At 42.1% G+C, this 12,832-nt stretch overlaps 1 protein-coding gene across 4 annotated transcripts; it reads right to left on the bottom strand.

Moving 5' to 3' along the window:
- Window positions 1-563: 563 nt before the first annotated feature.
- Window positions 564-12,664, bottom strand: LOC115168013 (nuclear envelope integral membrane protein 1). Of its 4 annotated transcripts, none has more exons than XM_029722854.1 (10): window positions 12,531-12,664; window positions 11,779-11,900; window positions 4,190-4,409; window positions 4,020-4,092; window positions 3,618-3,711; window positions 3,314-3,428; window positions 2,938-3,163; window positions 2,682-2,858; window positions 2,299-2,481; window positions 564-946 (listed from the first exon to the last, which is right to left on the bottom strand). In XM_029722854.1, exons 1-9 carry the CDS (start codon window positions 12,622-12,624, stop codon window positions 2,301-2,303), a joined length of 1,302 nt encoding a protein of 433 aa, XP_029578714.1. In that variant the 5' UTR covers window positions 12,625-12,664; the 3' UTR covers window positions 564-946; window positions 2,299-2,300. The 4 variants fall into 4 exon arrangements, with proteins under 4 accessions (XP_029578714.1, XP_029578715.1, XP_029578713.1 ...); XM_029722855.1 differs by having other exon boundaries at window positions 564-943; XM_029722853.1 differs by lacking the exon at window positions 564-946 and adding an exon at window positions 1,996-2,035.
- Between the last annotated feature and the right edge of the window lie 168 nt (window positions 12,665-12,832).

The following is a 12,832-nucleotide window of genomic DNA, read 5'->3' as shown; positions in this document are numbered from 1 at the left end:
TATCTCACAGTATAAAAGTATTATCCATTTTTAAGGCAATGCTTGTGAAATGCTGTCCGAGGGTAACTTTGGACGGGCCTGTGTCCTCGAACCCCGTCCCCAGTATTTATGCCGGCAGGATAGTCTGTCCTATCTGGTGTAATTCTCCAGTCTTATCTGGTGTTCTGTGTGTGATCTTAAGTATGCTCTCTCTCGAATTCTTTTCTCTCTCCCCTCCTGGAGGACCTGAGTCCTAGGACAATGCCTCAGGACTAACTGGCCTGATGACCCCTGGCAGTCCCCGCCCCCAGTCCACCTGGTCGTGCTGCTCATCCAGTTTCTGCTATTCTGCCTGCGGTTATGGAACCCGGACCTGTTCACTGGACGTGCTACCTTGTCCAGGACCTGCTGTTTCGACCCCCTCTCTACTGCACCTGCTGTCTCGACCTCTGAATGCTCAGATTTGAAAAGCCAACTGACATTTACAGAGGGTGCAAAAGGTCAGCACCTCAGAAGTAACATGGGTGTCACAATCATTCCATGGAGGGCCAAGTGTCTGCTGGTTTTTGTTTTTTTCCTTTCAATTAAGACCTAGACAACCAGGTGAGGGGAGTTCCTTACTAATCAGATACAAGGGACAGGAAAGACCTGCAGACACTCGGCCCTCCGTGGAATGAATCTGACACGTGCTCTATAATCACTGTGATTATTTGACTGCTGGTTATCTATGAACATTTGAACATCTTGAAGAACAATCTGGCTTTAATGGCCATGTACTCCAAATAACCTCCATCTGGTGCAGCCAGAAGAGAACTGGCCACGCCGCAGAGCCTAGTTCCTCTATAGGTTTCTTCCAAGGTTCCAGCCTTTATAGGGAGTTTTTCCTAGCCATTGTGCTTCTACATCTGTATTGCTTGCTGTTTGGGGTTTTAGGCTGGGTTTCTGTAGAAGCACTTTGTGACAACTGCTGATGTAAAAAGGGATTTATAAACACATTAGATGGATAAGAAACCTATAAATCTCAGTCCAAACAAAACATGAAAGTAACTAAGAACTAATGTAGACATGTCACACACCGTCAAAGAAAGGTTATAATACTTGCAATGGTACACTTACACATTACTGTTTTTATTCCACTACATTTTAAAAATGATATAAATTCAGGGTCAATGGCTGTAAACATCGTGCTTTAAATACCGAAATATGAATTTCTTCCCAAACAGATGTCAGTTCGCCTTTATTTATTTATTTTTTAAACTTGTCAGCTATGAATTGCTCCCCGTTTACATCGGCACGTGTTTGATGACGCAAAAAAAAATTGTTACGTAAAATCAACAATAGTACCAAAGAAAACAAATGTCCAAAAATGACCTTGCAGTTAAGACCAAGATAAAGTTGTGACATTCCTCCAATAAAATAAAATACCCCATTCTTAGTGGTCATAATCCTTCACTTACTGACCAATAGGTTTCTTAGCTGAATTCAAACACAGGACTCAGTCCTAATTTGAGAAATACTACATTCTCATTTCTCTAGTCAGAATCTGGCTTTGTGTCGATAACCAAAACAGGTTGCCATAAGCAATCTACACTGAGAATACAAAACATTAGGAACACCTGCTCTTTCCATGACAGACTGATCAGGTGAAGCTATGGTGCCTTCTTGATGTCACTTGTTAAATCCACTTCAGTCAGTGTAGATGAAGGGGAGAAAACAGGTAACTTTTTTTATTTTTAAGCCTTGAGACAATTGCAACATGGATTGTGTATGTGTGCCTTTCAGAGGGTGAATGGGCAAGACAAAAATGTAAGTTCCTTTGAATGGGGTATGGTAGTAGGTGCCAGGCGCACCGGTTTCAGTGTGTCAAGAACTGAAACGCTGCTGGGTTTTTTAAGCTCAACAGTTTTCCGTGTTTATCAAGAATGGTCCACCACCCAAAGGACATCCAGCCCACTTGACACAACTGTGGGAAGCATTGGAGTCAACATGGGCCAGCACCATTGTGGAACGCTTTCGACACCTAGTAGAGTCCATGCGCCGACAAATTGAGGCTGTTCTGTGGGCAAAAGGGGGAGCAACTCAATATTAGGAAGGCGTTACTAATGTTTTGTACACTCAGTGTACAATATAATGTATGCCACAATCTGGATGCCAGACATCTCACAGGCCTAGCAAGATCCTACCATGGCCAGATCCTACCATCTCCATGACGATTCATGAGCACCTGTCTTATGGTTGGAGGAGAGCTGTAGGGGCTGAAAGCCAGTCAGCACTATGCTCCATTAACCTTGCTACAGGAAAATAACCACATCTATTCACCTTCACAAGTCTCTGTCATTCCATCCAAGGTCTTCTTTTTTCAAAGCATTCATCATATTCTCCTCATCATCTTCCTCATCCGTGTCAAAGAAATCATCCTCAAAGAACGATCCATATTCCTGCGCGTGCACAGAAACCTCATTCGATATCAGGTGAGGTGAGCCCTCCACAAAATCGGCAAACCTATGGATCACAACATCATTGCTTTTAACGTCAAGCTTTTGAACAATACTGATCATATGTTTAGTTTTAACCAGGAATGGGAGACAGTTACGTGACTAGTAGTAGACCTAAAAAGGCAAGTCACCCTGGGACCGAAATCTAGCTTTTCAGGATAGCAGTACATACATTTCAGTATGTATTTCAATGCTACTGACTGTCACCTTTTTGGGGACGCAAGTCGAGAGACGGTCTTCCATTTGCTGAAGTCTGGACTACTGCAGTACTTCCTCAGCTCCTCCAGGGCATGCTGCGTCTCCACTTCCCCCTGTTTCTGGAACTCCTCTTCAGTCAGCAGCCGACGAGGCTCTGGCTTCCAGCGCAGAGTTGGCTTGACTTTGCTACACAATGAGAATTCTAACATTATTAAAAATGCCAATAAACACGAATAAAGGAATCTTTAGAGTTATAAAAAACTACCGCCAAGCAAGAAGGATCAATGAAATGGAATACTCCAGGTTCTTAGAGCAGAAGGCAGCCACGATGATGGCCAACGCCACTTGCTGAACCTGGATCCCACTGTAGATCAGTAGCAGGCCAAACAACTGCAGTGTCCAGGACAGGATATTTATACTCCTTTCCTCCACAAGAGGGCCATGATGATAGCACACAGCAAAACTGATAAACCCAACCACTGCAGCATAGCCTAAAGTACACAGAAACAATTAATTCAACTGTTCCTACTACAAACATGGAGCAATGGTTGTGAACTTACACCACAAAAAAAAAGTTTGAGCGATAAACAAGGTACTTCCTACAGTTTGTTGCGATTGTGTTTATTACAATCGATACTTACCGAAAGCCATGTGCCAGTGCTCTCTCAGAATCATCTGCAGGTTCCTGAACACAAGCTGGATGATGTAAACGGAAAAGGACCAGCCACCAACTATTACCATGTAAAATGGGCTTTTCTGAGAAAAGAAAATGAAGATATGGGGTATGAAATCTAAACATATATTTTTATGACTCTCGTACATGATACAAATCAGAAATGTCTCCCAAATATGAACTATTAGGGTACACCCCGACTTTTTGCTTTGTTCAAATCAAAATGTGTTAGTAGTGGGTGAGGCCTTGATATAGAAGACTTGACTTCTTACCTTGGGCAGAAAGCGTGCCATGATGAAGATGAGGATGATAAGGGAGGCAATCATACCTGTGCTCATGCCAGCAGAGTAATAGAATACCTGACTCCTGTTAGATAGCAACACAAAAACACATCAATCATCCTAGCTGCGGGAAGTAGGGGTGCTGTGCACCACCTGATAAATCAGAAATAAATAATAATCCACATTTTGTGAGAAAAAAAAATGGTGTTCACTGGGCCTTTATTACTCCTGTATGAGCGGACAGAAATTGTCCTAAGCAACGCGGGGAGAATAAATTCTCTACAGCCCCACCCCTAAACATCTTCCCGCAGCCATGTCAATCATAAAGGCGAGATTATCAGGATCATGTCATTAAAATAGAGGGTAAAATGTGAACACAATTCATTTAGTTACCTGCTGAGTGAGTCTGCAAAGTTGAATAACAGCACTCCAGCCAGGAATGTCACAAACATGTAAATGTCAAATTCTGCAGGAGTAAAGCAGAGACAGCAAAGATTCCACATGAAATCAATATGTAATAGGCATGTAACTTATGAAGATACCCCACCTTTCCTTTAACTTACTTCGTATGGGCATTACAGTGTATTGTGCTCCAAGGTTGATGGGGTCGATCTTGAAGCAGGTCTTTGGGCTGAACAGGCTGATGCTGAGGGTGGTTTCATTGGTCTGCTCAAGCATTAGGTACTGCACAAGACCCCAGACACTGAAGTGTTCTAGTTCCTGCAGCTTCTCCTCATCCTCCACAACAGTCACCTTCAGCTGTTTCGAGCTCCATACTCGAATCTGGTCGGCAATAAGACAAGTATTAGCTACACACAAATGTAAAACATACAGTGCATTTTGGAAAGTATTCAGACACCTTGACCTTTTCCACATGTTACAGCCTCATTCTAAAATGGATTAAATTAAAACAAATCCTCAGCAATCTACACACAAAACCCCATAAATGACAAAGCAAAAAAAGATTTCAATCATTTTTAAAAATGTATTAAAACTTAAATAGAAATACCTTATTTACATACAGTACCAGTCAAAAGTTTGGACACACCTACTCATTCCAGGGTATTTCTTATGTTTTACTATTTTCGACATTGTGGAATAATAGTGAAGACATTAAAACTCTGAAATAACACATACAGAATCATGTAGTAACCAAAATAAGTGCTAAACAAATCAAAATATATTTTATATTTCAGATTCTTCAAAGTAGCCACCCTTTGCCCTGATGACCAGTTTTGCACACTCTTGGCATTCTCTCAACCAGCTTCATGAGGTAAAAACCTGGAATGCATTTCACTTAAAAGGTGTGTCTTGTTAAAAGTTGTGGTATTCCCTTCCTTCTTAATGTGTTTGAGCAAATCAGTTGTCTTGTGACAAGATAGGGGTGGTATACAGAAGATAGCCCTACTTGGTAAAAGACCAAGTCAGTAAAATACCAAATCATATTATGGCAAGAATAGCTCAAATAAGCAGAGAAACAACAGTCCATTACTTTAAGACATGAAGGTCAGTCAATCTGGACAATTTCAAGAAGTTTGAAAGTTTCTTCAAGCGCAGTCGCAAAAGCCATCAAGCACTATGATGGAACTGGCACTGATGAGGACCGCCACAGGAAAGGAAGACCCAGAGTTACCTCTGCTGCAGAGGATAAGTTCATTAGAGTTACCAGCCTCAGAAATTGCATCCCAAATAAATGCTTCACAGAGTTAAAGTAATAGACACATCTCAACATTAGTTAAATAAAGGTAAAAAAAATACAAAAAAATAGGAGGCTGTGTGAATCAGGCCTTCATGGTGGAATTGTTGCAAAGAAACCACTACTAAAGGACACCAATAAGAAAAAAGCTTTGCTTGGGCAAAGAAACACAAGCAATGGAAATCTGTCATTTGGTCTGATGAGTCCAAATTTGAGATTTTTGATTCCAACCGAAGTGTCTTTGTGAGACGTAGAGTAGGTGAATGGATGACCTCTGCATGTGTGGTTCCCACCGTGAAGCACGGAGGAGGTGTGATGTGGTGGGGGTGCTTATCTGGTGACACCGTCAGTGATTTCTTTAGACTTCAAGGCACACTTAACCACCATGGCTACCACAGCATTCTGCAGCGACACGCCATCCCATCTGGTTTGCTCTTAGTGGGACTATCATTTGTTTTTATACAGGACAATGACCCAACACACCTCCAGGCTGTGTAAGGGCTATTTGACCAAGAAGGAGAGTGATGGAGTTCTGCATCAGATGACCTGGCCTCCACAATCACCCGACCTCAATCCGATTGAGATGGTTTGGGATGAGTTTGACCGCAGAGTGAAGGAAAAGCAGCCAACAAGTGCTCAGCATATGTGGAAACTGCTTCAAGACTGTTAGGAAAGCATTCCAGGTGAAACTAGTTGAGAGAATGCCAAGAGTGTGCAAAGCTGTCATCAAGGCAAAGGGTGGCTACTTTGAAGAATCTAAATCTGTGTTTAACACTTTTTTGGTTACTAAATTATTCCATATGTCTTATTTCAGTAGAAAATTGGAGAAAGTAGAAAATAGTAAAACCCTTGAATGAGTAGGTGTGTCCAAACTTCTGACTGGAACAGTAAGTATTTAGACCCTTTGCTATGAGACTCGAAATTGATCATCCTTGAGATGTTTCTACAACTTGTTTGGAGTCCACCTGTGGTAAATTCAATTGATTGGATATGATTTGGAAAGGCACACACCTGACTATATAAGGTCCCTCAGTTGACAGTGCATGTCAGAGCAAAAACCAAGCCATGAGGTCAAAGGAATGGTCCGTAGAGTGCTGAGACAGGATTATGTTGATACACAGATCTGGGGAAGGGTACAAAACATTTCTGCAGCATTGAAGGTCCCCAAGAAGACAGTGGCCTCCATAATTCTTAAATAGAAGAAGTTTGGAACCACCAAGACTCTTCCTAGAGCTGGACGCCCGCCCAAACTGAGCAATCGAAGGTGAAGGGCCTTAGTCAGGGAGATGAACAAGAACCCGATGGTCACTGAGAGAGCTCTAGAGTTCTTCAGTGGAGATGGGAGAACCTTCCAGTAGGACATCCATCTCTGCAGCACTCCACCAATCGGGCCTTTATGGTAGAGTGGCCAGACGGAAGCCACTCCTCAGTAAAAGGCACATGACAGCCCGCTTGGAGTTTGCCAAAACGCACCTAAAGGACTCTCAGACCATGAGAAACAAGATTCTCTGGTCTGATGAAACCAAGATGGAACACTGAATGCCAAGTGTCACGTCTGGAGGAAACCTGGAACCATCCCTATGGTGAAGCATGGCGGTGGAAGAATCATGCTGTTGGGATGTTTTTCAGTAGTAAGGACTGAGAGACTAGTCAGGATCGAGTGATAGATGAACGGAGCAAAGTACAGAGATCCTTGATGAAAACCTGCTCCAGAGCACTCAGGACCTCGGACTGGGGCGAAGGTTCACCTTCCAACAGGACAACTACCCTAAGCACACAGCCAAGACAACACAGGAGTGGCTTCGGTACAAGTCTCTGAATGTCCTGGCGTGGCCCTGCCAGAGCCCGGACATAAACCTGATCGAACATCTCTGGAGACCTGAAAATAAACTCAGCAAAAAAGAAACATCCTCTCACTGTCAACTGCGTTTACTTTCAGCCAACTTAACATGTGTAAATATTTGTATGAACATAACAAGATTCAACAACTGAGACATAAAATGAACAAGTTCCACAGACATGTGACTAACAGAAATTGAATAATGTGTCCCTGAACAAAGGGGGAGGGGGGGGTCAAAATCAAAAGTGACAGTCAGTATCTGGTGTGGCCACCAGCAGCATTAAGTACTGCAGTGCATCTCCTCCTCATGGACTGCACCAGATTTGCCAGTTCTTGCTGTGAGATGTTACCCCACTCTTTCACTAAGGCACCTGCAAGTTCCCAGACATTTCTGGGGGGAATGGTCCTAGCCCTCACCCTCCAATCCAACAGGTTCCAGACGTGCTCAATGGGATTGCGATCCGGGCTCTTCGCTGGCCATGGCAGAACACTGACATTCCTGTCTTGCAGGAAATCACGCACAGAACGAGCAGTATGGCTGACGGCATTGTCATGCTGGAGGGATGTCTGGATGAGCCTGCAGGAAGGGTACCACATGAGGGAGGAGGATGTCTTCCCTGTAACGCACAGCATTGAGATTGCCTGCAATGACAACAAGCTCAGTCCGATGATGCTGTGACACACCGCCCCAGACCATGACGGACCCTCCACCTCCAAATCGATCCCGCTCCAGAGTACAGGCCTCGCTCATTCCTTCGACGATAAACGCAAATCCAACCATCATCCCTGCTGAGACAAAACCGCGACTCGTCAGTGAAGAGCACTTTTTGCCAGTCCTGTCTGGTCCAGCGACGGTGGGTTTGTGCCCATAGGCGACGTTGTTACCGGTGAGGACCTGCTTTACAATAGGCCTACAAGCCATCAGTCCAGCCTCTCTCAGCCTATTGCGGACAGTCTGAACACTGATGGAGGGATTATGCGTTCCTGGTGTAACTCAGGCAGTTTTTGTTGCCATCCTGTACCTGTCCTGCAGGTGTGATGTTCAGATGTACCGATCCTGTGCAGGTGTTGTTACACGTGGTCTGCCACTGCGAGGACGATCAGCTGTCCGTCCTGTCTCCCTGTAGTGCTGTCTCACAGTACGGACATTGCAATTTATTGCCCTGGCCACATCTGCAGTCCTCATGCCTCCTTGCAGCATGCCTAAGGCACATTCACGCAGATGAGTAGGGACCCTGGGCATCTTTCCTTTGGTGTTTTTCAGAGTCAGTAGAAAAGCCTCTTTAGTGTCCAACGTTTTCATAACTGTGACCTTAATTGCCTACCGTCTGTAAGCTGTTAGTGTCTTAACGACCGTTCCACAGGTGCATGTTCATTAGTTGTTCATGGTTCATTAAAAAAGCATGGGAAACAGTGTTTAAACCCTTTACAATTAAGATCTGTGAAGTTATTTGCATTTTTACGAATTATCTTTTCAGGACCCTGTCTTTCAAAATGACCTTTTTGTTTTGCTGAGTATAGCTGTGCAGTAAAGCTCTCCAGCCAACCTGACAGAGCTTGAAAGGATCTGCAGAGAAGAATGGGAGAAACTCCTCAAATGCTGGTATGCCAAGCTTGTAGCGTCATACCCAAGAAGACGCGAGGCTGTAATTGCTGAGTACTGAGTAAAGGGTCTGAATACTTATGTAAATGTAATATTTCATTTATACATTTTTTTTTAAATAAATGACCACAAATTTCTAAGAACCTGTTTTTTGCTTTTCATTATGCGGTATTGTGTATAGATTGATGACGGGAAAAAAAATGATTTAATACATTTTAGAATACAGCTGTAACGTAACAAAATCTGGGAAAAGTCAAGGGGTCTGAATACTTCCCAAAGGCATTTTCTGTTAAAGCAAGGCACCACAGGCTGAAATGAAATTTCCATTAATATTTTCAAAAAGTAAACAAAAATGTAAACTTTATGAAAATGTTTATTTTCCTTGGTTTATCATATAACCGTCAACATATCTTTAAAATGGACATACATCAATAATTTCGAAGCTCAGTACATTAAATTACACCCAATTTCAAAGCCCATTTCATAGTGTTACAAACTGGAGTATATTTAGTAACTTAATTTGAAGATATGGTGATTGGGTATAAATAGGGGTTTGGCAGACTAAATTTCCCAAAAGTGAGACTCTAACCACATGCCAACTCCTTTTCTCAGCTTCAGAAGCATCTGCATTCACCACATTTTGTGTGGTTATCCTTAGATACAGTTTAAGTCGGAAGTTTACATACAGTTAGGTTGGAGTCATTAAAACTCGTTTTTCAACCACTCCACAAATTTCTTGTTAACAAACTATAGTTTTGGCAAGTCAGTTAGGACATCTACTTTGTGCATGACACAATTCATTTTTCCAACAATTGTTTACAGACCGATTATTTCACTTAATCACAATTCCAGTGGGTCAGAAGTTTACAAACACTAAATTGACTGTGCCTTTAAACAGCTTGGAAAATTCCATAGAATTATGTCATGGCTTTAGAAGCTTCTGATAGGCTAATTGGCATCATCTGAGTCAATTGGAGGTGTACCTGTGGATGTATTTCAAGGCCTACCTTCAAGCTCAGTGCTTCTTTGCTTGACATCATAGGAAAATCAAAAGAAATCAGCCAAGACCTCAGAAAACAAATTGTAGACCTCCACAAGTCTGGTTCATCCTTGGGAGCAATTTACAAACGCGTGAAGGTACCACGTTCATCTGTACAAACAAAAGTACGCAAGTATAAACGCCATGGGACCACGCAGACGTCATACCGCTCAGGAAGGAGACGCGTTCTGTCTCCTAGAGATTAACGTACTTTGGTGCGAAAAGTGCAAATCAATCCCAGAACAACAGCAAAGGACCTTGTGAAGATGCTGGAGGAAACAGGTACAAAAGTATCTATATCCACAGTAAAACTAGTCCTATATCGACATAACCTGAAAGACCGCTCAACAAGGAAGAAGCCACTGCTCCAAAACCGCCATAAAAAGCCAGACTATGGTTTGCAACTGCACATGGGGACAAAGATCATACTTTTTGGAGAAATGTCCTCTAGTCAGATGAAACAAAAATAGAACTGTTTGGCCATAATGAAAAAGGGGGAGGCTTGCAAGCCGAAGAACACCATCCCAACCGTGAAGCACGGGGGTGGGAGCATCATGTTGTGGGGGTGCTTCGCTGCAGGAGGGACTGGTGCACTTCACAAAATAGATGGCATCATGAGGCAGGAAAATGATGTGGATATATTTTAGCAACATCTCAAGCAACAGTCAGGAAGTTAAAGCTTAGTCGCAAATGGGTTTTCCAAATGGACAATGACCCCAAGCATACATCCAAAGTTGTGGCAAAACGGCTTAAGGACAACAAAGTCAAGGTATTGGGAGTGGCCATCACAAAGCCCTGACCTCAATCCTATAGAAAATTTGTGGGCAGAACTATAAAAGCTTGTGTGAGCAAGGAGGCCTACAAACCTGACTAAGCTACACCAGCTCTGTCAGGAGGAATGGGACAAAATTCACCCAACTTATTGTGGGAAGCTTGTGGAAGGCTACCCGAAACGTTTGACCCAAGTTAAACAATTTGAAGGCAACGCTACCAAATACTAATTGAGTGTATGTAAACTTCTGACCCACTGGGAATGTGATGAAAGAAAGAAATCCTGAAATAAATCACTCTACTATTATTCTGACATTTCACATTCTTAAAATAAAGTGGTGATCCTGACCTAAGACAGGGAATATTTACTCGGACTAAATGTCAGGAATTGTGAAAAACTGTGCTTAAATGTATTTGGCTAAGGTGTATGTAAACTTCCGACTTCAACTGTATATTCTCCAGAATCGCCCAGAGAAAATTGTTGTTGTCCATTTTTGATTCTACATAAGAAAATGTTAGGAAACTTTTTTTTTTGTCTTTTGTATTTTACAGATTGTGGATAAATACTTGTTTTCATCTTTCTATGTGCTCTGGACACGTCCGGTCCTAGAATGTTTAATCAAAATTAAACCAAAATATCAACCAGTGTCCATAAAAATGGAATAGCGCGATATGCAAATATTCACATATTTAATGAGATATCACCATATTTGCATATTTTAAAGGGATACTTCGGAATTTTGACAGCGAGGCCCTTAATTTACTTCCCTAGGGTCAGATGAACTCGTGGATGCCATATTTATGTCTGTCTGCAGTACGTAGGAAGCTCGAGGTAGTTTCACAAGCCAATACTAACTAGTGTTAGTACAATGACTGGAAGTCTATGGGTATCTACTTCTTCATTGTGCTGACGCTAGTTAGCACAGCAAGCAGAGACATAAATGGTATCCTCAAGTTCATCTGACTCTGGGGATGTAGATAAAGGGCCTCATTGCCAAAATCTTGAAATATCCCTTTAATAAAATATTTCAGAAAAGTTAAATATACAAAAAATGTATGTGTCTACATTTAACTGGTAAAATCTGAGAACCAGCCTGTTTGTGCTATCATGCCAACTCCTTACTCCTTGTCACTCATTGGCATGACAACAATGAAGTTGGCAAGAGCCCAAACAGATTTGGGACTAGCCTACTTTTCTCTTACCTGGATTCTTGTCCATGTTTCCTTCCAACCTGGGACAATTGGGTTGAGATAGCAGAAGTGACTCGACCCTGTTCTTTCAGACTCCTGGCCATCTTTGATATTGATTATGTTGATATTACTTCCTGTGAAAATTGCAAGATGTGAGGGCACGGACTGTATTCACCAGCAAACTTCTGTATGCTTTGCACAATCTGCTAGCAAGCCAACTAAAGTCAAGCTGGACATTGGCTTCCATGACAGGGTTTAGCTAGTAGCTACATATCTACTAGCTTATGTAACGTAAGTGAGACACCAGAAACAGACCACGATTTAAGTATTTGGCTAACGTTAGCTGACGTGGTTATAGCCGAACATGTATGTTATAGCTAACGTTAGCTAAGCAAGTAAAGGTTGTGGAATGTGGACTCGGAGGGTTGCAGCAGCTGGCTAGCTAACGTTAGTTTCTGGTACTAGTTTAACTTTCCATTTTAATCACTTAGCTAGCTAGAATGATATATATATATATATATAAAATCCAATGACTGTGTATATAATAAGGGTCTAATCTCACCTGGATACTGACAGAATAGCTAACGTTAGTTCGCTAGCTATAACGTTAGGTCACCTGGCTGGACCAGTTAAAACGTTTGCTAAAATTGCACGTTAGCTCGATAGCTTGCCTCATCGCAAACAAAAAGTTAGCATCACTCATTTCAAATTGGCTATCAATTCCCCATCCCGCCTCAAATTTCCTAGCTAGCTATATACTATACCTGCGGTTTGGTGTGTACATAATATACACAAAAGCACAATTAGCAAAACTATTTTGGAGAGGGGTCCATTTTTCCATTTCATGTATCCCGCCATGACAGAAGTCTACACCGAAACCACGTGGTTCTTGTTACAGAAACAACTACCCAATCACGTAAGAGGTAAACTGTTCCTTATGAATGTGTCGAAATAATGCGAAAATAAGACATATGGGCACAAATAGAACAAATCTTGATTATAAGTATATTTGTTATGGGGGTATATTTTTCTACTCGTGTGATGTTTATTTGAAAGACTGTAGATT

Source organism: Salmo trutta, chromosome 30 (genome assembly GCF_901001165.1).
Source record: "Salmo trutta chromosome 30, fSalTru1.1, whole genome shotgun sequence".
Lineage (NCBI taxonomy): Eukaryota > Metazoa > Chordata > Actinopteri > Salmoniformes > Salmonidae > Salmo > Salmo trutta.
This window is presented reverse-complemented; position numbering and strand designations above follow the sequence as displayed.

What these genes read in the sequence shown, in the direction of transcription:
- LOC115168013 (XM_029722854.1), bottom strand. Translation starts at nt 12,624, where the DNA reads ATGGCGGGATACATGAAATGGAAAAATGGACCCCTCTCCAAAATAGTT. An exon ending in TTTGCAGACTCACTCAGCAG is followed by an intron (nt 3,712 to 4,019) that starts GTAACTAAATGA and finishes GCTATCTAACAG; the next exon opens with GAGTCAGGTATTCTATTACT. An exon ending in TGGCACGCTTTCTGCCCAAG is followed by an intron (nt 3,429 to 3,617) that starts GTAAGAAGTCAA and finishes TTCTTTTCTCAG; the next exon opens with AAAAGCCCATTTTACATGGT.